The sequence below is a fragment of the Hypanus sabinus genome, chromosome 5 (genome assembly GCF_030144855.1).
Source record: "Hypanus sabinus isolate sHypSab1 chromosome 5, sHypSab1.hap1, whole genome shotgun sequence".
NCBI classification, from domain to species: Eukaryota; Metazoa; Chordata; class Chondrichthyes; order Myliobatiformes; family Dasyatidae; genus Hypanus; species Hypanus sabinus.
Genome location: NC_082710.1, coordinates 158,371,854 through 158,398,992, shown reverse-complemented (window position 1 = coordinate 158,398,992; position 27,139 = coordinate 158,371,854). Strand labels below are relative to the sequence as shown.

At 45.6% G+C, this 27,139-nt stretch overlaps 1 protein-coding gene across 13 annotated transcripts in view; it reads left to right on the top strand.

Annotated features, from left to right (window-relative positions):
* syngap1a (synaptic Ras GTPase activating protein 1a) overlaps positions 1-27,139 on the top strand; it is a 640,363-nt gene that overhangs the window by 427,915 nt on the left and 185,309 nt on the right. For 12 of the 13 annotated variants that reach the window (XM_059970722.1, XM_059970723.1, XM_059970719.1 and 9 more), the window contains one exon: positions 25,752-25,905. In XM_059970722.1, the coding sequence (XP_059826705.1) occupies positions 25,752-25,905 (154 nt within the window). Of the gene's footprint in view, positions 1-25,466; positions 25,596-25,751; positions 25,906-27,139 lie in introns of those variants that run through there. The other variant, XM_059970727.1, reaches the window with a different exon arrangement.

Below are 27,139 nucleotides of genomic sequence, written 5' to 3'. Positions count from 1 at the left end.
CTTGTTGCAGCTTCTCAGGCACGTAGCATCAGATTAGCAGCATTCACAAGAGAAACATAAACTCAACAAATAATACACAAGTTTTGCAAGGAAGAACACAATTAGAAAAACCAAAAACCAAACCAAGTCATTTCAGTGCAAAGTAGCCCCAGTGTTGCTATATTGAGGTAGTGATTAGGGTTGTGCTGTGGGTTCAAGAAGGGAAGTAGCTGTTCATGAACCTGGCAGCGTGGGATTTAAGGCTTCTGTACGTCCTGCCTGATGGTAGCTGTGAGAAGATGGCATGGCTCAGACAGTAGGGACCTTTGATGATGTTGCTTCTTTGAGGCAGCACCTCTCATAGATACCACTAAAAATGAGGAGGGATATGCCCATAAAGTACTGGCTATCTACTTGTCACAGGTGTTTCTATGTTCAAGTTGCCGTTCCTGACCGTGACCCAACCAGTTGGGAAATTTCCAACAATACATGCAGCAGTATAAGCTGGAATTGGCTGTGTAAAAAGGTGGAGACGGTTTCCTCTGAAAAGTGATTGCATTAATTTGATGTGCTTTAGAGACTGAGCTAAGAGTGGGAACTGAATAATAGAATCAAACGTCACAAGAGGTGGTCATTCAGCCCATCATTCTGGTGCAAGATGTTAGAAAAGGTATCCCATGAACATCAATAGTCTTCATTCCCCCCTCTGTTCTGGTTTCTCCCAGTCCCTGTTGCATGATGCCATCCATCCAGTTTCCATGATCTTGTAGACCTTGAGCCATAGTTCAACTGGGTGATCAGATAATGTATGTGAAATTTAGGAGTGATTCCTGGAAAGGCAGGGGCTGAACCTAAGTATATTGGGTAAAGAAATCAGACCTTGCACATTGACATGGGAGTGTAATGGTTAGAGCAACACTTTCAAGTGCCAGTGATCAGCGATCGTGGTTCAATTGTTGCTACAGCAAGTAAGGAGGTTGTATGTTCTCCCCATGACCGTGTGGGTTTCCTCCGGGTGCTCTGGATTCCTTCCACGTCCCAAAGCCGTATAGTGAGGGTTAGTGAGTTGTAGGCATGCTACGTTGTCACCTGAAATGTGATACTTGTGTAGGCTACCTAGCAAAAACTTCGCTGGTTCATTTTGGCGCAGACAACGTATTTCACTGTAAGTTTCAGTGCACATGGACAAATAAAGGTAATCTTTATCTGCCCGGGTTTGTTGTAGGTGTTCGTGTGTGACATAGTCCATGCAAAAGGACATTGTTATAAATGTACATTTCCTTGGTGGGGGTGGTTCACTGTCAACATTATGAGGAGGTGTCCAAGAGCTGCCTCTGCAAGTCCTGACGAAGGGTCGTGACCTAAACTGTCGACTGTTTCTGCCTCACAAACATCGTCTGACCCACTGAGCTCCTCCAGCAATTTATTACCTTTGCTCCAGATCCCAGCGTCTGTCTGCAGTCTCGTGAGTCTCGGAGCTAGGGACAGTGCCAACGCCATCCTGTGCTCACTCCAGTACTTAACGCCAACGTGTAGCAGGGAGCCAAGTTGACGGTTTCTTTTTTAAGGTCCCTCACATCCTGCTGTACATGTCCACCTACACCAAACACGTCACAGGAATGAATTCAAGTCTGCTCTAGTTATTCCAAGACTTTTAACAACATCTCTGTACCTCCTGACAGCCGACACCTCAATTAAGAACTCAGTCCCTCCACTTGAATGACACTGAGTGAGGCAATCTGCCCTCTGTAGCTCCAGATATTAGTGCATCAGGGTGCTTCACGGTCTTACAGTAGAGATACAGGCCTATCGGCCCACATGGTGTGTGTCAGCCTGCCTGTGTTTGGCTCATATCCTTCTCACCCGTTCCCACCCCTGGTGCGTGTCCAAGTTCCTTATCAGTGTTGTTATTGTATACGTCTTATCCACTTCCTCCGCCACCTCTCTGACCACCCTCTGTAGTGAATAAAGAGCTGCCTCTCAGATCTCGCTTTCTTGCCTTAAACTTGTGCCCTCTGATTCTTGATTTGCAAACTCTAGACCAGGGGTCGGCAACATTTACCACTGAAAGAGCCAATATGGACCCATTTCCCACAGAAAAGAAAACACTGGGAGCCACAAAACCCGTTTGACATTTAAAATGAAATAACACTGCATACAACGGTTTTTTTTGCCTTTATGCTATGTATAAACAAACTATAATGTGTTGCATTTATGAAATTGATGAACTCCTGCAGAGAAAACGAAATTACATTTCTGCATGCAACAAAAACATTTTGAACTCCGAAAAAAAGACGTTGGGTTGAAGGTTACTCCATAGTTAGCCTACCTTGGATCAAAGAATTAAAAGAAAGCGCGCACTGGCGGGTGTCAGGCATTGGCAGTTGTGATGTATATTAATAGCGATAAAAAACTCGTTGTAGCGGTGTGCTACACGCAGCGCTAAAATAAAGACACTGCAGTCAAAGGTAACTTTATTCGAACTAAACAGCCTTGATTTAAAGCCTCCCTCAACCAGTCCCCGTGGGCGCGGATGCTCCAAAAGACACGTACTCACAAACCCCCGTAGGCTATCTCCCTTAGCCGGAACGGTGGCTAATTGTGAGCCGGTTCAGATGTGCCAGGAAATGGGGTTTCCACAACGTTTTTAGATTGTACAAGATCACCATAATCTTCAAATTTCGAATTACATTTCAAAAACTAACAAACTACGGGGAGCCGCAGCACAGACATCAAAGAGCCGCGGGTTGCCAACCCTTGCTCTAGACAAACGGCATCAACCCCATCTGTGTCTCATGATTTTATATGCATCAAAGAAAACAGAAACGGGCCCTTCAGCCCATCTAGTCCATGCCGAACTATTTATTCTGCCTAGTCCCATCGATTTACACCCACATCATAGCTCTCCCACCCATGTACTCATCCAATTTCTCTTAAATGCTGAAACTGAACCCTTATCTATCAATTCTACTGGCAGCTCATTCCACTCCCTTACCACCCTCTGAGTGAAGAAGCTGCCTCTCATGTTCCCCTTCAACGTTACAATTTTCACCCTTAACATATGACCTCTACTTCTAGTCTCACCAAGCCTCAGTGGAAAAGGTCTTCTTGCATTTACCCTATATACCCCAGTTAATTTTGTCTACTCCTATTAACTCTCCCATCATTCTCCTCCACTCCAGGGAATAAAGCTTTAACCTTTTCAAGCTTACTCTATAGTTCGAGTCCTCAAGCCCCAGCATCATCCTTGTACGATTACTCTGCAATCCTTCAATCTTATTTACCCCTTTGCTGGAGATAGGTGACAGGAACTGCACATAGGTTAGGCCACACTAACATCTTATACAATTTCAACGTAATATCCCAACTCCTCTAGTTAATAACTTGATTTACGCAGGCCAGTGTGCCAAAAGCTCTTTTTATGACCCTGTCTACTTCCACCGCTGCTTTCAAGGAATTAGGTATCTGTATTCCCAGATCCCTCCATTCTACCACATTCCTCAGTGCCCCACCGTTCACCGTGTAAGTCTTGCCCTAGTTTGTTCTCCCAAAATGGCACACCCCACACTTGTCTCTATTAAATTCTATCTGCCATTTTTCCAGCTGGTCCAGATCCCACTACAGGCTTTGATAACCTTGCTGTCCATCAGGTCCATAATCTTGGTGATACCCCCATATGTGCTGATCCAGTTTATCACATTATCATCCAGATTGTTGATATCAATAAGAAACAACACTGGACCCGGCACCAATGGCTGAAACACTCCACATTGATAAGTGTGAGATCATTCACTTTGGAAGGAATAATAGAAGGGCAGAGTATTACTTAAATGTGAAAGATTGCAGCATGCTGCTGTGCAGAGGGACTTGGGAGTGTTCATGAATTGCAAAAAATTCACTTGCAGGTATAGCAGGTATAACAGGTATAAAGAAGGCAAACAGAATGTTGATCTTCATTGCGAGAGGGATTAAATTCAAGAGCAGGGAGGTCATGCTGCAACTATACAGGGCACTGATGAAGCCACACCTGGAGTACTGTGTGCAGTTCTGGTCTCCATACTTGAAGGATATACTGGCTTTGGAGGCAGTACAGGGGAGGTTCGCCAGGTTGATTCCAGAGATGAAGGGGTTAACCTGTGAGGAGAGATTGAGTCACCTGGGACTATACTCTCTGGAATTCAGAAGAGTGAGAGGGGATCTTATAGAAATATACAAAATTTTGAAAGGGATAGATAAGATAGAAGTAGGAAAGTTGTTTCCATTAGTAGGTGAGACTAGAACTAGGGAACATTGCCTTGAGATTCAGGGGAGAAGAAGGATGGAGATGAGGAGAAACTGTTTTTCCCAGAGAGTGGTGAATCCATGGAATTCTCTGCCCAGGGAAGCAGCTGAAGCTGCTTCACTAAATATATTTAAGATACAGTTAGATAGATTTTTACATAGTAGGGGAATTAAGGGTTATGGGGAAAAGACAGGTAGATGGAGCTGAGTTTACAGGCAGATCAGCCGTGATCTTATTGAATGGTGGTGCAGGCTCGATGGGCCGGTTGCTCCTATTTCTTGTGTTCTTATGTTCCACTAGTTGCAGGCCTCCAGTCGGAGAGGCAGTCATCTACTACAATTGTTCAGTTTCTCCCACAATGACAATGTAATTTTTTAAATTATGAATAAAGTTTATAATGATTTTTAAAAAATGATCTGATGTTACCCAGCAACATTCTCAGTCACTCTCTACACTGGTTAAACTTGAAACTGGATCATTTATTACCAAACATTAAGTGCTTTGGCTTCTTGCCTTTTAAGTCCTTGTGCAGTTCCTTAAATTATATAAGCCACAGGTTGGATATCAACTGTGGAGCAGCAGAGGCTGAGAGTTGACGTGATAAATGCTTATAAACTTTTGAGGGGCATGGATAGGGTCGATCGTTGGAGTCCTTTTCCATGGGTAGGGATGTCAAATTCTGGAGGGTATAGTTTTTAAGGTGAGAGGAGGGTGTGTGAGGCAAGTTCTGTACACATAGTGGTGGGTGCTCGGGCTGGGCTGCCAGGAGTGGTGATGAGGAGTTCGAGAAGTTTTCCGATTGGCACATGAATACATGGGATGGAGGGATATGGATGATGTACAGGCGGAAGGGATTAATTCAGTTTTCCATCATACTCAATGTAGACATTGCAGGCCGAGGAGCTTGTTCCTGTGCTATACTGGTCTGCGTTTATATCTATCAGGAATTGAAACCTGAGGCCTCTCTGACTTTTGGTTTGAGTACCCTAGGGCTGGATGTGGAGAAGATGTTTCCTTTTTTTGGGAGTTCTTAGAGCCATGTAGATCAGAGCCAGGGAGGGTTATTCTTCATCAGAGAGTTGTGAGTCTGTAGAACAGTCTTCCCAAAGGGTGGTGGAAGCAGAGCCTTTGAAAAAGGCAGAGGCAGATAAGTGACTTGGATGAGAACTTTAGGGGGTCATATTAGTCAGTCAGCAGACATGAAAATTAATGAAGTCGTAGGTAGCAACTGAGGTCATTTAAGGAGATAGATCAGATGGAAAGTGGGTTGGAGGAGTGACAGATGGAACTTAATCTAGAGTCATGCACTTCTGAAATTCAAATTCTTAAGATGTAGAATAATTAGCAGAAAGCTTGGGAGCGTGGATATACAAAAAGTATTTGAGGAGCAAGTTCATAACTCATTGAAACTCGTGATCCCGGTAGAGGGGGAATTGACAAAGGTATCTGGTATGTCTAAGAACTGGGACATCATGTTACAGATGTGCAAATCACTGGTTCAACTCCACTGAGGGTACTGTGTCGCTACACAGGAAGGACGTGGTAGTGATAGACAGAGTACAGAAGACATTCATCAGGGTGTTGACACAAGAGAGTACAGATGCTGGAATCTGAAGCAAAAAACAGCTGAAGGAACTCAGATGGTGGAGCATCAAATGTGGAGGGAAATGGGCAGTGAACGTTTTGGGTCGAGACCCTTTGTCCGGGCTGAAAGTCTTGAGGAGAAGTAGCAAGTACAGAGAGTTGAGGGGGAAGAGGTGAAATAAAAGCTGGCAAGCTGCCAGTCGCCCTCCCCACCAGGATGGCATGAAGTCCACAATTCCCACTGAAAATGTTAATCAGCGGTCAGCCTTCCAAGAAGATGTGGGTCCCTTGGAAGTCTCTGCTGACACTGGAATTTTACGTCAGTGAGGGAGAAACAAGGAAGAAATCGGTGAAAAGTGATAAAAGTAAAAATAAAGAGTCAGAAAAATTGCAGACATGTCCTTGCTATAGTACAGCCCTGCCTTCCCCAGAAAGGCGTACATATCACATTCCTCCACAACAGAAGTGCTTAAGGAAAGCTGACAACATTTTGTTGTTTCTTTCAAATTTTGAGCATGGAGCATCAAACATAGAACAGCACAGAACTAGCAGGCCATTCGGCCCACAGTGTGCTGCTGATCATGGTGCCAGTGTATTCCTGTGTCTCATCCTTATCCCTCCACTCTCCTCAAATTCATGTGTTAACTAAAAGCTTCTTCAGATCCACCAAACTGTCTGCTTCCACTTCTACCCCTGGCAACCCATTCCAGCCACCTACCACTCTGCATAAAACAAAAACTTGCCCCTCACATCTCTATTTTTGCACTATTTATTTTTTGCTATGTCTCATTGTAACTTGCATCTTTAATGTCTTGCACTGTACTGTTGCCACAAACAACTAACTTTACGAAATGATTCTGATTCTGATGTTCTCCAGTGCTCGATATTCTTTGCAGTGTCGAAGTGTTCCCATTCTACACAGAGCAAACATTCTGACTGCCTAACCTACCCACGCCTCTCAGCAGTTTTGAAAAATCCTCTATTGCGTCACCCCTCACCCTTTGACACGCTAGAGAGAACAACTCAAGTTTGTGTAACATCTCATTATTGCTGTACCCTCTAATCCACTCAGTTTCCTGGTAAATCTCTTCTGCAGCCTCTCCGTAATCTCCACATCCTTCTTATAATGGTGTGACCAGAACTGTACACAGTACTCAGTCAGACTAAAGTTTTATACATTTGTAATGTGATCTTTTTTCACTCTTATACTTCAAGTACCATTCGAGCACATTGGAGAGAAGCATGCCATATGCTTTCCTTACCACCTTATCCACTTGCGTAACAATTTTCTTTTTTTTTCTCACCTAAGTTTCCCAAGTGCAAATAGTTACTCTGCATCTCAAATTCGTTTGGGGATGATTTGTGAATTCTGTTAAGGGCAAATTTTCATGAGCTGAACTGCTCTAATAGGGAGTTACAATGTACTCGTGTGGAGGTCGGGCCCCTGTCTGCACCGATCAGAGTTGATTTGCATGCTTTAGATCTCTCTGTTGAATCAGAATGTTGTGGGTTCTGATCTTGCCGGGCAGGTTTTAACCTTGACGAGGAGAAGTGCTGAGAGGAAGTTGCACTGTTCGATGAGGTAGAAGCTGGAATCCAAGACCATCCACTCAGAGGTCAAGGATTGTGTGAATTATTCCCCGTGTCTAGGCCAGATTGGAACCACCTTCCGTCACTGTAAAGCAATTACTTGGTGGTTGGAGATTGCTGTGTTGGATCTCGCTGTGTACAGATAGCAGTTCTGCTTTACAATAGTTCCTGTAGTTTTTGCACTCTCAGGCAGAGCCAGCTGGCATACCATCTCTGCCTGGTATGGCAGCTCTCTAACCCAGACTGCAAGAGTTGTGGACAAATATCAACACATGATGGAAAACTGCAACCCCCCCTCCCCCCACCATTTCCATGGACTCTGTCTGTACTTGCTGCCTTGGTAAAGAAGCCAGCATAATCAAAGACCCCGCCCACCCCAGACATTCTCTCTTCTCACCCTGCCCCCTCCCCATCAGGCAGAAGAGAAGATCACGGACTGCTTCTACTCTGCCGTGGCCCCCTAGTACGATAAAATGGTCTCTCAGTTCTCAGTATGGCCCTTGCCCCTTATTGTCTGCGTGTGCTGCACTTTGTAACTGTAACGCTTTGTTCTGCTTTCTGCACATTGCAGTGAAGTGATTTGTACAGGTGGCATACAAAACAAAGTTTTTCCGCTGCACCCCAAAACACGTGACCATAATGAGCCAGCCCCTGCCTTTCATCCCAAACTGAAACCCCTCGCCTCTGAGTGGCCCGCGTTAATATTTAACGCACAGCTGCTAAGGAAATCGATAAAGTCAACTTACCAAGATTTGTCATTTGTTGTCTCAGCTCGAAAATTTGGAGTGTGACTTTAAAAACAGGTCCCCGGGATTTACCCTGTGACTCGACTTGGGCGCAGATTCACAGCTAAGGTTGAAGTTCTCAGGAACAGCAGCCAACAGGTGTTGTGAGAAACCCTGCCCGCCGTCCTTTGCTCCTTCTCTTCTGACCGTCTCTGCCCCCTGCCCTTCCAGTGTCTCCGAGTGATCCCGATTCCTCCCATCTGTTGGTGTTGTGACCACTCCCTTGCCCACTCGCTTTCCCACACCTCTGGCCTCTGATTACCATATTTTCTGTGCTTTATCCTCGTGAGGCTTTCCCCGCAGCACGGTGGCGCAGCAGGTAGGGCCGCTGTTTCCCAACTGTGGAGGCACCCCACCTCTGGCACTGCCTGTCTCTGGAGTCTGCACTCTCTCCCCCGGTTGCGTGGGTTTCCAGAGGTGCTATGGTTTCTTTTTGTACCCCAGTGACATGTGGGTGGGTAGGGTTAATCGTCGGTTGTAAATTGCCTCTCAAATCTGGGGAGAAGTTGATGGGAGTGTGTGGTAATTAAAATGAGATCAGTGCCAATGGGTGCTTGATAGTCAGCACAGGCTAATTGGCCCAAAAGTCTTGTTTCCATTCTCTGTCCAGAACCACCAGCTCACTTCAACCTCCCCCCTGCTTCTCATGGCCTTGTCTGCCCTCTTCACCATCTCTGTGTACCTTCCCCACATTACCTTCCTCCCCCACCACCAGCCCCTCTATTACTAACTCCTGCCCCCACTCTCCATCTCCGGGTGGCCCTCCATCTGCCCAACTTTCAACCCTGTGCAAACCCGCACCTCTCCAGTGCACGGCTCACCAGCTCCACAGAGTTTTGTGTCCTCCGACCCACTCCCCAGCCCACCTCTGCCCCTCCCCTACTGCCAGTGAGCCTGGACAGGTCGGGGGAGAAGGAAGTGATGCATAATGCTCCAGCAGGTGAGCTGTTGGCAGGATGATCACCCCCCACTGGATTCTCAGCAGCACTATGATTGCCAGTGTTTTCAGACACAGGTAGGAGAGCGGGGAAGGGGAAGGCAGTTGCATGTTCCATTGCAGGATCTAATATCCCAGCAGGTTCCTTTATTTACGGTGTGAGATGCAGTGTGATAACAGGCCCATCCAGCCTAATGAGCCCATGCCACCAACTGCACCAATCTGACCAGATAACCTACCAGCCTCCACGTCATTAGAACGTGGGAGGAAACTGGAGCACCCAGAGGAATCCCACACAGTCACGGGAGGAACGTATGCTCTTCTTCCAGACAGCGGCGGGAATTGAACCCTGATGTTGTCCTGGCATAATGTTACCGTGCTGCCTCTTTTGAGATCAAGAAGAAGGAATTGGGGCTTCAGTTAAACAGAGTCTCATTCTTGCTCCTGGAGCACCCTGATCAGTTCAGTGCACTGTTATCTTACTTTGCAGAATTTACATTGCAGGCGAGCAGAGGAACCCTTGGGATATGGAGCTGAGATCAGGCAGTAAGGAGTTTCGATTTCCTTTTGGTCTGAGCGGTGAGATGTCTGTTTGAGGCAATACGTTAGTGAAAGGTTTCGGAAAGTGAGGGAGCGAGTGCTTCAATTATGAAGACAAGTCAAAAGTAGGTAGTATTGTTGAGAGGGAAGAAGGTTGTTGAAAATTATTAGGGAATTGATCAACTGAGTTAATGAAATGTGTTTAGGAAAATTTCCTTAATCAGCAAGCACATAGACATCCCCACTAGAGCTGCTATTAGGGAATAAGACAGGGCAGACGTCTGAGGTTTATGTAGGGGAACAGTCTGCATCTAGCAATCATAATGCCATCAGCTAAAAGGCAATTATGGAAAAGGGTAGGTCTGGTCCTCAGGTTGAGATTCTGAATTGGATAATGGCCAATCTTTAAGGTATCAGAAATGATCTGGCTAGTGTCGATTGGGATAGGTTATTTTCTGGCAAAGGTGTACTTGGTAAGTAGGAGGTCTTCATAAGTGAAAGTTTAAGGGTATAAAGTTTGTCAGAATAAAAAGCAAGGATAAAAGGTTTCGGGAACCTTAGTTTTCAAGAGATATTGAAGCCCTGGTTAAGACAATGAAGAAGAGACATCACAGACAGGAACAAATGAGGTACTTGAGAAGGTGTTTCCTCGGAGGCAAGTGCAGAAGTTGAAGGGAAATATTTAAAACATTTTAAACATATTTAGAACATACTTAGCCACGGATGAGCTGCTAGAGGATTGGAGGAAAGCTAATGGTATTCTTTTGTAATTACAGGCTGGTGAGCCTGACGTAAGTAGTAAGAATATTATTGGAAGGTATTCTAAGGGACTGGATATCTGAGTATTTGGATAGGCAGGGACTGATTATGGATAGTCAACATGGCTTTGCATGGAAGATCAGGTCTAACCAATCTTGTAGTTTTTCGAGTGCATTACCATGAAAATTAATGAAAACAAGACAGTGGATGTTGTCTACATAGACTTTTGCAAGACCTTTGACAGGGTACCACATGGGAGGTTGATCAAGAGCTTCAGTTGCTTGGCAATCAAGATGAAGTAGATTAGATGTTGTCTTTGCAGGAGAAGCCTAGTAGATGGTAGTAGATAACACACACACAAAATGCTGGTGGAACACAGCAGGCCAGGCAGCATCTACAAGGAGAAGCACTGTCGATGTTTCGGGCTGAGACCCTTCGTCAGATGGTAGTAGATGGTTGCTTCCCTGACTGGAGGCCTGTGACAATTAGAGTGCCACACGGATTAGTGTTGGGTCCTTTGTGGTTTGTCATCAACATCAATGATCTAGCTGATAATGTGCAAATCAGGTAAAAGAAACTGAGAACATGAGTTGAAAGTTAGTTTATAGGTTGTGGAATCACTTCAGAATTGAGGTGAATGAAGTTATCCAGGCTGGTTCAGGAGCCTAATGGTGGTGGAGTAATAACTGCTCCTGAAGCTGTTGGTGTGGGACTATAGGCTCCTGTCCCTCCTACTTAGTATTTTTCTGAGGAAGCTCCCTCAAATGTCCTCCCTACTGCCTTAGAATCTCTCCTTCAGAATAGTGCACAGTGCCCCAACTATACGGCATTCCTGTGCCAGGGTTGGAAGGCGTTGGGTTCCGTGGTCGCCAGGTATAGTGCTTGAGGAATGATACACACCTCAAGGTGTAGCCTGTCAGACACCATAACACTGATGTCACTCGGGTTGACATCAAAGACCCTTCTGCTGGGAAGAGGCCTTTAGACCTTCCCCCCCCCCCCCGCCCGATAATATTAATCTCTTGAACTGGTTATTTATTTCATTGTTGTTGCTGAGATCCGTGCTGCTTTGTAACCCTGACAGCACTGAAAGCAAGACTGCCATTGTCTAATGTCTTGGGGTTTGATGCTGCCCAAAAGATTTACCAGGACTTGCTACAAGAGCCATTCAGGGGCAGGGCTTCTGAGGTGAGTGACACCTAGGCCAGGGCAATTATCCTGGATGTCTGTCACTGTGTTGCAAAGTATGACTTCTCTGACATCCATGTCCTCAACCCCTGGGGTTTGAGAGAAATTCTCCAACTGCAACTCCTCCCACTTAATATCTGGGAAATAAATTGAATCCAAGTATTTTTGGAGAATTGCTTCAAATAAATTTTTTTGTCACATGTACCGAGATACAGCAATGAGTTTTAGTGTGCGTGCCATCTAGCCGGATCACTCCAAACATAATGCAGCAAGGTCGTAAACAGAGAACAGAGTGCAGGATATAGCGTTACAGTTACAGAGAAGTGCAGTTAGGCACAAGGGCCACGACTTGGGAAACCAAGAGTTTCACTTTCTGCAAGTAAGAAATCTATTTGCAGAAGAGTAGAAGCCATCCTTGAGCCAGAAGGTACATATTCTCAAGCTTTAGTACCTTCGGCCTGATGGAAGAGGGGAGAAGAGAGAATGACCTGAGTTAGAGGGATCCTCGATAGTGCTGTCTCCTTTCCTGAGGGAAACGGAATCACTTGAGATGAGCCTGGTTTTCATGGTGCTCTGAGCTGTGTTCACAAGTCTCTGCAATTTCTTGCAGTCCTGGGCACAGCAATTGCCTTACCAGCCCACGATGCACCTGGAATTTATGCTTTCTGAGGTGCTTCTGGAAAGGGTGAAGAGGGTCATTCAGGACATGCTGAATTTCCTTATCTTCTGAGGGTGTAGTCGCTGATGTGCTTTCCTCACTGTAGTGTCTATGTGGTTGGACCAGGACAAATTATTGGTGGCATTTACACCTTGGAGCGTGAAGCTGAATAACTAACTTTAAACTCATAGTTATCACAATTGCATCTCCTGTGGTCTTTTGGGGTGGAGCTACCTTGAACAATGCTGCCGTAGTTGCTGCAGAGTTAACCAATCCCTGGTATCAAATGGGTCTCTGCTAGGTCTCCAGAGATCCCATCCCTGGACACTGCTGACTCAACCTTTGAATTATTTTTTAAAATGCCTTAATAATCATTTTAAAACAGTAAAGATAAATGTAAATAATTTCTTTAAAATTAAAAGCAAAATGTACTATTTAGAATTTCAGAAGTTGCATGACCATCTATAATCTTATATTAACAGTTAATCTTAGGCATGGTGGGCTGAAGGTCTTGCTTGTGTGTTAGAACATTAAATAGTACAGCACAGTGCAATCCTTTAAGCCCTCAATATTGTGCCAGCCTTGTAATTATCTCTATGAACAATGAAATCCTTTCCATCGTCATGGCCCTCCATTTACCTTTCATTCATAACCCTACCAGATGTTCCTAAAATACCTCCCTCCAGCACCAGCCCTGGCAGTGTGTTCCTTGCACTTGCAGCTCTTTGTGTATGAAACAACTTCTGACATCCCTTCTATACTTCCCTCCAATCACCTTAAAATGATGCCCTCTTGTATTAGCCGTTTCTACCCTGGGGTAAAAGATGCTGGCTGTCCACTCTGTCTATGCCCCCTATCATCTTTATACACCCCTGCCTGCTTTGGGAGCAATAGGCCCCTTGGTCCCTCATTTCCCCACTTGATGAGACAACAGCTGATTGGACAATAACCTTAAAAATACTCTGTTTTTTCCCAATTCAGGAAAGGTGTGGTGTTTTTGGAAGCGTGCAGAAATTTACCAGGATGATGCCTGGTTTAGTAGGTTGGAGCAATAAGGAGAGCTTGGAGAAGCCCGAGCTGTTTTCTCCTGAGTGGCAGACACTGAGAGGAGACGTAACAAAAGTTTTTTTAAGTTTATAAATTTCTGACAGGTGCGGGTAGATAGTCAGTGTCTTTTACCTGGGATAGAAATGCCAAATACTACAGGGCATTGATTTAAGGTGGGAGGAGGGAAGTTTTAAAGACAATGTGTGGGGCAAGTTGTTTTTATGTAGAGTGTGGTGGGTGTCTGGAACAGGCTGTCAGGAGCGATGGTGGAAAAGGGAAATGTGATGGAGGTGTTTAAGAGGCTGTGAGACACATGTATATGCAGGGAGTGGAGAGATATGGATCATGTGCATACTTTATTTTATTTCAGCATCACGTTTGGAGCAGGGCCAGTTCCTCTGCTGCACTGTTCTAGGTTCTGCATATAGAGAGAGCTGTGTGAGACTGTTAGGTAGGCATATGAATGTGCAGTGAGCAGAGGAGTATAGACCATGTACACACAGAAGAGATCAGAATCAAAATTATTAACATACACTGTGGTCACTTCATCAGGTGCATCTCGTACCTAATAAAGCGGCCACTGAGTGTATGGTTGTGGTCTTCTGATGCTGATTGCCCATCCACTTCAAGGATGGACATGTTGTACATTCAGTGATGTTCTTCTGCACGCCACTGTTGTAACACGTGGAATGTTACAACACCAAATAGAGTCTCTGCCACCTTCCTGTCAGCTGGAACCAGTCTGGCGTTCTCCTCTGACCTCTCTCATTAACAAGACATTTTCACCCATTGAAGTGGTGCTCACCGGGTGTTTATTGTTTCTCTTACTGTTCCCCGTAAACTCTGGAGAGACTGTGGTGCATGAGTGCCCAGGAAAACACCAGTTTCTGAGGTACTCAAACCACCCCATCTAGCACCAACAATTATTCCACAGTCAAAGTCACTTAGATCAGGTTTCTTCGCCATTCTGATATGTGGTCTGAACAACAACCGAACCTCTTGACCATGTCTGCATGCTTTAATGCATGGAATTGCTGCCACATGATTGGCTGAGCAGGTGTGCAATTTTATGTAATGAAGTGGCCACTGAGTTTGAGACCATACGACATAGGAGCAGAATGAGGCCATTTGGCCCATTGAGTCTGCTCTTCCATTCCATCATGGCTGATTAATTATACTTCTCACCCCATTCTCCGGCTTTCTCCCTGGAACCTTTGACGCTCTTACTAATCGACCTCCGCCTTAAATATACCCAATGATGTCATGACATCTGTTGTTTTGTAGCAGCAGTGTAATACATAATGTGTACTATAAATTTTAATAAGAAATAAGAAAAATATATTTAAAAAGTCAAATTAAACAGGTAGTGCAAAAAGAGAGCAAAACTGAGGTGATGCTCGTGAGCCAATCAGAAATCTGATGGCATAGGGGAAGAAGCTGTACATGAAATATTGAGCTTGTGTTTTCGGGCTCGTGTGTCGGCTCTCTGATGCTAACAATGAGAACAGGACATGTCCTGGGTAGTGGGTGTCCTTAACAATGGGAGCCATCTTTTTGAGGCATAATCTTTTTGAATATGCTCTCATTGGTGGGGAGGTTGGTGTCCATGATGGATCTGCCTGAGTTTATGACCCTCTGCAGGTTTTCCCATCTTGTGCAGTGGTCTCCTCGTACCAGATACTGATGCAACCAGTTAGAATTCTCTCCGTGGTACAGAGAGAAAACACCTAACACCTAATGAAGTACAGCCACTGGCAAGCTGCCTTCATAATTGCATCAGTCTGTTAGGCCCAGGATTGATCTGTAGAGATGTTGACACCCAGGAACTTGAAACTACTCGCCCTTTCCACTACAGTCCCCTCAATAGGGGCTGGTGCGTGTTTCCTCAACTTCCTCTTCCTGAAGTCCACAATCAGTTCCTTTATTTTAATTCAGCATCGTATTAGGAGCAGACATCATGGGCTAGTGGGCCTGTTCTGGCCCTGTACTGTTATATGTTCCACCCCCCTCTTTTGAGGAAGAGAGCTCCATTGACACGGGACACTCTGTAATTCTGAATTACAGCTAATGGGGACTATATAGGACCTTTAGAATGGTACACATGTTCCACTCCTGGGACCACACACCAGCCTTTGACCTCTGTGTTGCTGGTAAGGGATGGGCCAACTCTTGAGAAGAACATGGTTTGCATCTCCATATAGATGGCACACCCTCAGTCCTTGCTTGCAACTGGAACTCCTTTTCACAGCATCTGCTCATGGCCACTACATGCTGGATTTGTCCCTGTCCCTCCAATGAAATAAACTTCATCAGCTTGCTAGGACTCACAGAAACAAGTTCTTCAGCCCAGATGGCCCATGCCAACCAAGATGCCTATCTGAGCTCGTCTTAGTTAACTGTGCTTGGTTCCTATCCCTCTATGGCTGGGAAAATTGCTTTCAGAATCATGGCAGAGATTGTGATTGTGAGATTTAATGGAAGCTTTCAAGTTTATGAAGTATTTAAAAGCGAGATTGGGGTCAAAAGGTTTCCACCAACGGTTGGTTTGGTAACCGAATGACAAACTAATAGTATGTAAATAGAATACTCAGCAGCTGAGAGAGAGAGAGAAAAACTGTCTCGTTGAGAGAGAAACTGTCAACATTTCAGATCTGACACCAGAACAAAGAAAAATACAGGTTAGTCCAGGCAGAAGCAAAGGTGGAGAAGGGTAATGGGTGGACCAAAGGTGATGTGTCTGACACGGGAAGTAATGTGGGTGTTGGGGTGTAGTTAATCTTCTTTGTCTGGAAGATGTGATGTCTGTGTCATATTGTGTGGTGTGATCTGGTGAGACTCCTGATGCCTGTCTCATGTTGTGTGATCTGGTCTAGTGAGACATCTGATTTCTGTGTGATGTTGTCTAGTCTGGTCTAGTGGCACATGCCCACAGGTCAGAATATAGAAACAAAAGTACAAGAGGCACAGTGGCCGCTCTTGATACTGACAGGAAGAAAAAGGGAATTACCTCAAGTTGGAGAATTGGGCATTGAGTCAAGATGTTCCACCGGAAGATGAGATGTTGCTCATCAAGTCTATGTTGGGCCTCAGTTTAACAATCAGGAGGTCACTGACAGAGATGTCGGAGTGGGTTGGGAAATTAAAGAAAACGCTGCAGATTTTTCCACTGCAGGCAGACACCAGATTATGAAAACCCGACTTAAGGACACCTGTACTATGAGCAAGCTCCGTAATATTAAATTCAAAATTCTGACGTGTGTGCATAAATTCATTCCTACACGCGGTAAAACTGTTTCTCCCCCTCTCCCCCCTCCCCTCTCTCTCTCTCTTCCTTTCTCTCTTCTGTCGCCTTTTTGTAACTGCTTATCAGTCTTATGACTTTTGGTGCTGTGCTGCCATTACAACACTGTGGAGCTTTGTTACCAAAGCGAGTGATCTTTGTGTAATTTCTGACTTGGACAAAATCAACTTGGCATAAACAGAGCCTGTTCATTACCCAGGAACAGCCTGTTTGTATCCTTCTGTTTACATTTCAGGATTCCAGCCTCCATAGTTATTTTGATCTTCATTAACTGACAGAAACCCCTGTGATGACCAGAAGGGAAGAGTGGCTGATGTGTTCTTGTGCAGTGCTTTGTGACATGGTGTCTGTTTTCCCCAGGAGGCGGGAGGAAGCAGAATTAGTGGAAGATTACAAAGAGTAAATGGGTTAATGACTTGTAATTGAGACAGTTGTGGGAACAGGAGGGAGTGACGCTGAGATGGGACTGACAGATGGTAAATTATTTGCAATTTCTTTCAATGGCCTCTCTTTTACTTCAATGTGATATTACAAATATTACTGATTCTGCACCGGACCTTGACTTTTATAATCTTTATTCCCTGTCATAAAACCCTCTGCTGTGTTAGCTCAATCAATATGCCCTAGCTGTTGGTTTCATTATCCTAAAAGTCGGGTGGGGGGGTGGAGGTAAGGGGATACTGCTCAGCAGGTCAGGCAGTATCTGGGCAGAGAGAAACAGGGCATGTTTCTAGTTCAGTACTGAAACACTCAGTGGGTCAGACGTGAAAGGGTTAACACTTCAGGTTAATATACTGTAAATCTGAAAGCACTAATTTCTTTTATGACAATGATGGAAACAGCAAGCAGTTAGAATCATTAAAAAAATTCTTCGAGGGGTAAACATGCTTTGTTTCCAAAAAACAAAGCTGCAAACACTGTGTGTGGTAGCCCAGACAGCTGTAAAAACACTTTCTCTGATTAATTGCATGAAGCCGGTTCTACCAGAAGATAGTTCGACTGCTGAGAAGCCCTTTTATAAGAGTGATCCAGGCCCCTTGTGTTGTGCTGCACTTAGTTGCCTTGTTAGGTGTCGTAAATCATCTCGGCACCTTATACAGTAAAACAGATCGTGCTAAACATGAGATTCTGCAGAGTGACCAAAATGTTGGAAAGGGAACGTTCCTCCTCCCTCACCTCCATTCAGGGACTCAAACAGTCCTTCCAGTTGAGGTTACACTTCACCTGCAAGTCTGTCGCAGGCATCTGCTGTCTGTAGTCCTTCCGGTGCAGCCTTCTGTGACGTAGATTGGAGAAACGCTTTGTTGAGTACCTTTGCTGATGTCCTGGTGACAAATCATTTTAAGTCCATTCTCCATTCCTATTCCGACATGTCGCTCCATTGCCTCCTCTGCTGCCAAGATGAGGGTACTCTCAAGTTGGAGGAGCAGCACCACCTATTCCATCTGGAGAGCCCCCAACATGACGGAATGAACATCAGTTTCTCTAACATCTGGTAATTTCTCCCTCCCCTCTCCCTTGTCTCTTCCATTCATGTTCTGGCTCCCCCCTCACTTCTTTTCTGCTTACTCGTCTATCACCTCCCTCTGGTGCCCTCCTCCCCTTTCTCCCATGGTCTGCTCTCCTCTCCTATTGGATTCCTTCTTTGTCAGCCCTTTACCTTTTCCACCTATCACCTGCCAGCTTCTGACTTCCAACTCCCCTCCTTCCACCACCCATCCACCTTCCTCCTCACCTGGCTTAATCTATCACCTCCTAACTTGTCCTCCTTCTCTTCCCCTCACCTTATTCTGGCTTTTTGCCTCTTTCATTCTAGTCCAGATGAAGTGTCTTAGCCCGAAAGATTAGCTCTGTATTCCTTTCCATAGATGCTGCCTGAGCAAGGATGTGATGCTGAGGCTTTATAAGGCACTGGTGAGGCCTCACCTTGAGTATTGTGAACAGTTTTGGACTCCTCATCTTAGAAAAGATGTGCTCGCATTGGAGAGGGTCCAGAGGAGGTTCACAAGGATGATTCCAGGAATTAAAGTGTTATCATATGAGGAACATTTGATGGCTCTGGGTCTGTACTCACTGGAATTCAGAAGGATGAGGGGGAATCTCATTGAAACCTTTGAATGTTGAAAGGCCTAGATGAGTAGATGTGGAAAGGATGTTTAGGAGAAGAGGGCAAAACCTCAGGATAAAGGGGTGCCCTTTCTAAATAGAGATGCAGAGGAATTTCTTTAGCCAAAGGATGGTGAATTTGTGGAACTTGTTGCCACGTGCATCTGTGGAGGCCAGGTCGTGGGGTGTATTTAAGGCAAAGATTGATAGGTTCTTGATTGGACGTGGCGTCAAAGGTTACGGGGAGAAGGCCGGGAACTGGGGTTGAAGAGGAAATAGAAAAAATGATCAGCCATGATTGAATGGTGGAGCAGACTCGATGGGCCAGATGGCCGAATTCTGCTCCTATGTCTTATGGACCTGCTGAGTTCCTCCAGCAACTTGCATGTGTGACTCTGAAACAGATCATTTTCTGTCGGACTAATCAGATGAATTGGCGTGTGGCCCACCAGATGTTAGGTGCCACACTCCTTCTCTACTCACTAAGGCCCAAATTCTTCAGCTCCCTGGAAAGTTTGTTATAATACTAACTTACTATCCAGAAGAATAAAATGAATTAAAAGTGTGTTTGGGTGTTCATAGTAGAAGTCCGCCAGCCTCTACCACCAAAGTTCTAAGAGAGCTGGACTATCAGAGTTTTACAGTAAGAGGCTGTCTTTAACAAGAATCTTCTTATATGAAGTTTGAATAGTTCCTGAGGGAGGAAGTGTGGCACAGACAAAGCAAATTGATTTGGGTTTGTTCTCTGAGGAACGACAAACCTGAATTTGGAAGGAGAGGTGATCTCATATGTACGCTACAAATTTCTTCAACAGCCTGACAAGGTGGTGTGGGCCGTTGATGGTTCCAGGGGCTGAGTCAGAAACATAGGCCGCAGTCTTGACCCTTCAGGGCAGAGATGAGAGAAGTTTCTTCACCCAGAGGATGATGAATCTTTGGAAATCTCTCCCCATGCCAGCTTTATATTGAGAATCTTCATTGAAATGAATTAGAGTATCAAGTTCAAGTTTAATTATCATTCAACTGTACATGAATATTATCAAACAAAACAGCATTCTTCCAGGGCCAAGATGCAAAGCACATTACTGGCAGCACACTGCACATAGCGCATAGCTCAGATAACACATATGGTTATGATTTCAGATAAAACATACAGTCACAAAGAGAAAAAAAGTAATCATGTAGCCAAAGTCCCTGATTGATGGTAAGTTGTCCTGGTCCAGCTTGTTCTTCCACTGAGTGAACACCAGAGGGCAGCACTGACAGGAGAGGCCAGAACCTAGCCAGTACGGATCCTAACACATCTCACAGAGGCCCTCCCACACCACCCTGAAATCGCCTCCCCTGGTTGTTTGCAACAGGCGGCCCCGCAGCATAATCCTAGTTCTCACCATAATTGAGACAACGCAGCTCCTTCATCGTTGGTCTCAGCAAAGAACCAGTGAACCAAATTTGCAGTATTCTACGTTACCAGTGCCCAGCAGGGTTATGCAAACACAATAAAAACATCCAAGATAATCACTCAGACTACACGCCATCCAACGGTACACCACTAGTCCAGGAGACAACTCAACAGTGCTCAGTAACTTCAGCTTTATCACTATCAAGCGACCAACACACTTGGCAAAGAGCTTTGACCAGCAGTCAGTCCGGACATCAGAAGTTTGGAGACAAGGGGACTTCAATCAAGTCCACTGACCGAGGATTAGAAAGGCAGCGGCGGGTGGCAGCAGCGAAGACAAGCTTTGACTAGTGACTAATTGACATTTGGGATTGATCAGTAAGTGCAAATTAAAGGAAGGCAGGGGCAAGTGCAGCAGTCATCATCGGAGTGGACAGAGTCCGAGTGGTGATCTCCAGGCTTTAGTTCATCGAAACTTCATCAAGTAGAAGCTTTGCTAAGAGAGAGCAAAGGAAAGAAAAGTTAAAGTTTTTTTTTTCTGCTCTACTTTAAATTTGCTCAGCCAGGACAGTGGGGATGCTCCTCTTGTAGGATGTGGGAAGGCGGTGAGACTTCCAGTGTCCCTGACAACTACAAATGTGGGAAGTACATCCAGCAGCAACTGCTAACAATCTGCGTTAAGGAGTTGCAGCTGGAACTGCTTGAACTCCGGATCATTCAGTAGACTGGAGGAGTGATGGATAGGACATATAAAGAGGTAGTTACACCCAAGGTGCAGAACACAGGAAACTGGGTGACAGTTAGGAAGGAGAAAGGGGTTAAGAGGCCAGTGCAGAGAACCCCTGTAGCAATCCCCCTCAACAAAGGGTATACTGTTGGGGGTGGGTTTTGGTTGAGGAAAGTTGCAGTGGTTGTGTCCCTAGCACTGAGTCTAGCTCTGACTCAAAAGAGAAGGGAGGAGAAGAGGTATGCTTGGTAAAGGGGGTTCATTAGAAGAACGGACAGGAGGTTCTGTGGATGAGAATGAGGTTCCTGGAAGTTATGTTGCCTTGTGGGTGTCTGGTCACAAAATATCTCAAATCGAGTCCTCAGCATTCTTACTGGGTGAGAGAACAGCCAGTAGTTGTGATCCATGTAGGTACCAACGACATGGTTCGGATGAGTGATAAAGTTCTGCATAGGGAGTTAGGTTCTAAGGGCAGGGCCTCCATGATTGCTACCAATGCCAAGTGCTAGTGAGGCCAGAACTAGGAAGATTATACAGTTTAAGATGTGGCTAAGGTGGTTAAGGAGTTGGTGTAGGAGGGAGGGTATAACATTTTGCATCATTGGGTTTTCTTCCAGAGAAGGTGGGATCTGTACAGAAGAAACAGTTTGCACTTGAACTGGAGGGGATTAATAACCTAGAGCAAAGGTCTGTTAATGCTGCACAGTGGAGTTTAGAGTTACAAGGGGGTGGGTGCCAGAACAGTTAGGGGAGAGGTTGTGGAAGCAGATGTTGGTAGAACCTCAACATTAGGAATCAAAAGGTTGAGCATGCTGCTGCCTGTATTTCAATGCAAGAAGTATCGTAGGAAAGTCGAATAATAATGTTGAAGATGAAGTTTACAAACAGAGGCACTGTGTAGTGAGTTGGTAAGGAAAAACTGCAGTCAACAGGATGAGTTGCAAAGTAAAAGGCGGGAAAAAATCGAAAAACAGGACTGAGGGTGTTGTATCTGAATGAGCACATTATACAGAATAAGGCAGCGCAGTTGCAGATTGGCAGGTATGATGTTGTAGGCATCACTGAATCATGGCGGAAAGATTATAGCTGGCAGCTTAGTATCCAAGGATACACATTGTGTCAAAAGGACAAGCAGGAAGGCTGATGGTAAAAAAATACAATCAAATCATTAGAAAGAGGTAATGAAGGGTCAGAAGGTGTTGAATCTTTGTGGATAGAGCTACGGAATTGCAAAATAGAAGTTGTATACATACCCTCAAACAGTAGTAAGGATGTGGTCTACAAATTCCAATAGAAAATAGAAAATGCATGCCAAAAGGGCAATATTATAATAGTCATGGAGGACTTCAGTCTACAGGTAGATTGGGAAAATCTGGTTGATGCAAGATTCCAGGAGGGGGAAATTTCTAGGATTCCTACGAGATGGCTTTTTAGAGCGGCTCATGGTTGAGCCCGCTAGATGGGGGGTTATTCTGGACTGGGTATCGTGCAGAGAACCAGAATGGATTAGAGACCTTAATGCAAGTGATATAATATGATGGAATTCACCCCGAAATCTGAGGAGAAGAAGCTGAAGTCAGGTGTATCAGCATGACAGTGCAGTAAAGGGAATTAGAGGCATGAGGGAGGGGTTGGTGAGAATCGATTGGAAAAGAACACCGGCAGAGATGATGGGAGAGCAGCAATGGCTGGAACTTGTGGAAGCACTTGGGTAGGCACAGAGCATATATATCCCAAAGGAAAGATAGCACAACTGTGGCTAACAAGCGAAGTCAAAGCCAACAAAAAACCCAAAGTGAGGGGATATAATAGAGCAAAACTTAGTGTGAAGTTAAAGGACTGGGAAACTTTTAAAAACCAACAGAAGGCAACTTTAAAAAAAAAAGTCATTAAGAAAGTAAAGATGGAATATGAATATAAGCTAGTCAATAATATTAAAGAAGATTTCAAAATTTTCTTCAGATACATAAGGTGTGAAGGAGAGGGCAGAGTGGATATTGGACCAGTGGAAAACAATGCTGGAGAAGTAGTAATGAGGAACAATGAAATGGCAGATTTCAGAACTGAGAAGTATTTTGCATCAGTCTTCACTGTGGAAGACACTAGCAGTGTGGTGCAAGTTCCAGATGTCAGGGGTCATGAAGTCTGTGAAGTTTTCGTTACTTGGGAGAAGACGAGTAGATAAGTCACCTGGACCAGATGGTGTTCTCAAAGAGGCAGCTGAAGAGATCATGGAGGCATTAGTGATGACCTTTTAAGAATCACTAGATTCTGCAATGGCTCTGGAAGACTGGAAAATTACAAATGTCACTCCACTCTTCAAGAAGGACGAGAGGCAGAAGAAAGAAAACTTTACACCAGTTAGTCTGACCTCAGAGGTTGGGAAGATGTTGGAGTTGATGATTAAGGATGAGGTCTCAGGGTATTTGGAGGCACATGATAAAATAGGCCGTAATCGGCATGGTTTCTTCAAGGGAAAATCTTGCCTGACACATCTGTTGGAACCTTTGACGAAGTAACAAGCAGGATAGACAAAGGTTGATGTTGTGTACTTTGACAAAGTGCCACGCGTGAGGCTGCTTAACAAGCTGCTAGGCCATAGTATTAAAGGAAAGCTGTGGAGGCCAAGTGTATAGTTAAGACTGAGGTTGATAGGTTCTTGGTTAATCAGGGCATGAAGGGATACGGGGAGAAAGCAGGAGATTGGAACAGAGAGGAAAAATGGATCAGACGTGATGAAATGGTGGAGTAGGCTCGATGGGCCAAATGGCCTAATTCTTATGGTCTTGTATAGGGTTCTGGTGTATGTGGGTAAAGGGATCCTGGAAAGTTTGTAGAGTTTAAATTCTACAATCACCAGGCTCTTGACCCAGCAGGATTAACTTCATTCACCAGCAGTCTGCATCCTCTGCATCTTAATCGACTTGTTCCTACCTCAGGTGACCAGAACTGCACTCCATACTCCAAGTGCAGGTTTAAGATTAAAGTTCAAGGTACACTTATTATCAAAGCATGAGTAGGAAAAGCAACCCCAAGATTCGTCCTGCTGCAGGCGAAACAAAGACCTGCTCCAAAAAAAACGCCAAACACTCAATGTGCAACAAATAAGAACGAATTGCGCAAATGACAAAAAGTGAGCGAACAACACAGAGAATATCAAACATCAAACCGGGTGTCCAAGAGTATTCAGTTTAGTGCCAAGAGCCGACTGCAGTCCACCAAGCCAGTTTACCAAAGTGCCCCAGTTTTCACCGATTGCCCTGGTCAAGCTGCTCAAAAGCAGCAAAAAATAGAGGGCCAGAATCAAGTTAAAAAATGCAACATGAACCTCAAATTCACCTAAAACGAGTCCACGGCCACAAAGCAACGGGGAACCCAAGACCAAACATGAGGAAATCTGCAAATGCTGGAAATTCAAGCAACACACACAAAATGCTGGTGGAACACAGCAAGCCAGGCAGCAGCTATAGGGAGAAGTCCTGACGAAGGGTCTTGACCCGAAACATTGACAGTGCTTCTCCCTATAGATGCTGCCTGGCCTGCTGTGTTCCACCAGCATTTTGCTTGTATTGTGGTACGCAAGACTCCTGCTCTTTCCACTGACAGCAAGCAGCTGGCAAGAGGGAGAGGAAGACTTGTCAAACACAGGCAGGCAAGCGCAGAACACACACCCATCCTCCAATCTCGGCTTCAACCCTGCTCGACACCTCAGTCACAGAGAAGGAAAGTGGATGATGGGCTCGCGCACTGTCTCCCTGCACCCTCTTACAGAAGAAGAAGTCAAAGGAGTAGCTTCGTGAACTGTCTGAAGGACATCGCGTTGCTCGCTGCTGCCATCTTGAAGCTGCTTTACTTGTCACATGTACCTAAAATAAGAAGAGTGGAATTTGTAGTTTGTGTGAAATCAAATCAGCGAAGATTGTGCTGGGGTTAGCCCGCACATGTCGCCACACTTCTGGCAGCAACGTAGCGCACTAACAACTCACTGACCTTAACCCGTACATCAGAATGTGGGAGGAAGCTCGTGCAGCCAGGGGAAGAACGTACAAACTCCTGAGATAGCGGTGGGAGTCAAACCCCGATCTTACTGCTGGCACCGTCACACTTCTGTGCCACGCCAACGTGACGTCCCAACCCCTGTACTCGACATCCTGACTGACCAAAAGCAAGTGCACCAAATGCCTCCTTCACCATCCTGTCCACCCCTGTTGGCACTCGCACCTGAGAGACTTTTCCATGTTAAGGGGAGGACGGGACCGCTGAGGTAGAAGTTCTTGGTGAACGGTGGGGCAAGCACATGGGGCTCAGTAGCTTGTTCCTGCCAATTTCCTTGTGCTTGGAACGTTTCTCTCCCCACAGTGAGCTACAAAATCCTGTAACCAGTTGGAACCTTTGTTTGTTTAAAAGATATAGCAATTATTTCAGAAACTGAAATGAAGCTCATCAACCAACTGTTCTCTTTATTACCGGGGCGGCTGTTGTTTTGATATCATGTTTCCAGGGGAACCTGAGCAATCAGCACACTGTGCATAACCATCCATCCCCTTTCCCTCGTAAACTGGGACAAAGCCGGCAGGGACACAGGACTGTGAAGATTGCTTGACTTGTTAAGCAATTCTGCATATATGGTTAAATGATCAGAAAGCCCATCTGTGCATTTGAAGTTGTGCCTTCGATTAAGAGCGATGTACATTTCACATCAAAGAATAGGTAAAATATAACGTGTTGCTGCATTTTAGTTTTTTAACTTGTTAAATGTTAAACTGCAATTATTAAACGCTGTTGCAATGTAGTTGCGGCAGAGGGTTTGTGCTAGACCCTGGGTGGAGCACTGTCTCTGTCTGACGCTTCCTGCCTCTGTTCCAGAACCCGTCTGATGCAGAGCTTCAAGGAGTCGCACTCACACGAGTCACTGCTGAGCCCCAGCAGTGCAGCCGAGGCACTGGAGCTGAGCATCGACGAGGATGCCATTATTAAACCAGTCCACAGCAGCATCCTGGGCCAGGAGTTCTGCTTCGAGGTAAGGCAGCCCTTGCACACTCCTCTCCAGTGGGACACTCTCTGCCACCACCAGATGGAAACATATCACCGTAATATGGAAGTGCCAGGGGTGGGAGTGTAGTCTGATACATTGGGGACATTTAAGAGACACTTAAATAGGCAATACAGACAAAAGAAAAATGGAGTGTTATGGGCTGCGTAGGAGGGAAGAGTTAGATCGCTCGTGGGGTACAGTAAAAGGTTGGCACAAGAACCTGGGCCAAAGGGCCTGTGCTGTGCTAGAATGTTCCATGTTCCAAAGATTAAAGGTTAGCTTTATTTGTCACATGTGTATCGCAAGATTGTAACATAAGTGAAATGTGTGGTTTTTGCATCCATGACCAACACAGGATGAGGACATTGCTGTGGGAAGGCAGGGTTGTGTTGCCATGTGTCCAGCACCAACATAGCTTGCCCACAACTCATTAACTCTAACCCCTGTGCCCTCTCACTGGGTCACTGACACTCCCTGTGCCCTCTCACTGGGTCACTGACACTCCCTGTGCCCTCTCACTGGGTCACTGACACTCTCTGTGCCCTCTCACTGGGTCACAGACACTCCGTGTGCCCTCTCACTGGGTCACTGACACTCTCTGTGCCCTCTCACTGGGTCACACACACTCCCTGTGCCCTCTCACTGGGTCACTGACACTCACTGTACCCTCTCACTGGGTCACAGACACTCCCTGTGCCCTCTCACTGGGTCACTGACACTCTCTGTGCCCTCTCACTGGGTCACAGACACTCCCTGTGCCCTCTCACTGGGTCACAGACACTCCCTGTGCCCTCTCACTGGGTCACTGACACTCCCTGTGCCCTCTCACTGGGACACTGACAATCTCTGTGCCCTTTCACTGGGTCACTGACACTCCCTGTGCCCTCTCACTGGGTCACTGACACTCCCTGTGCCCTCTCACTGGGTCACTGACACTCCCTGTGCCCTCTCACTGGGTCACTGACACTCCCTGTGCCCTCTCACTGGGTCACTGACACTCTCTGTGCCCTCTCACTGGGTCACTGACATTCCCTGTGCCCTCTCACTGGGTCACAGACACTCCCTGTGCCCTCTCACTGGGTCACTGACACTCTCTGTGCCCTCTCACGGGGTCACTGACACTCCCTGTGCCCTCTCACTGGGACACTGACACTCTCTGTGCCCTTTCACTGGGTCACTGACACTCCCTGTGCCCTCTCACTGGGTCACTGACACTCCC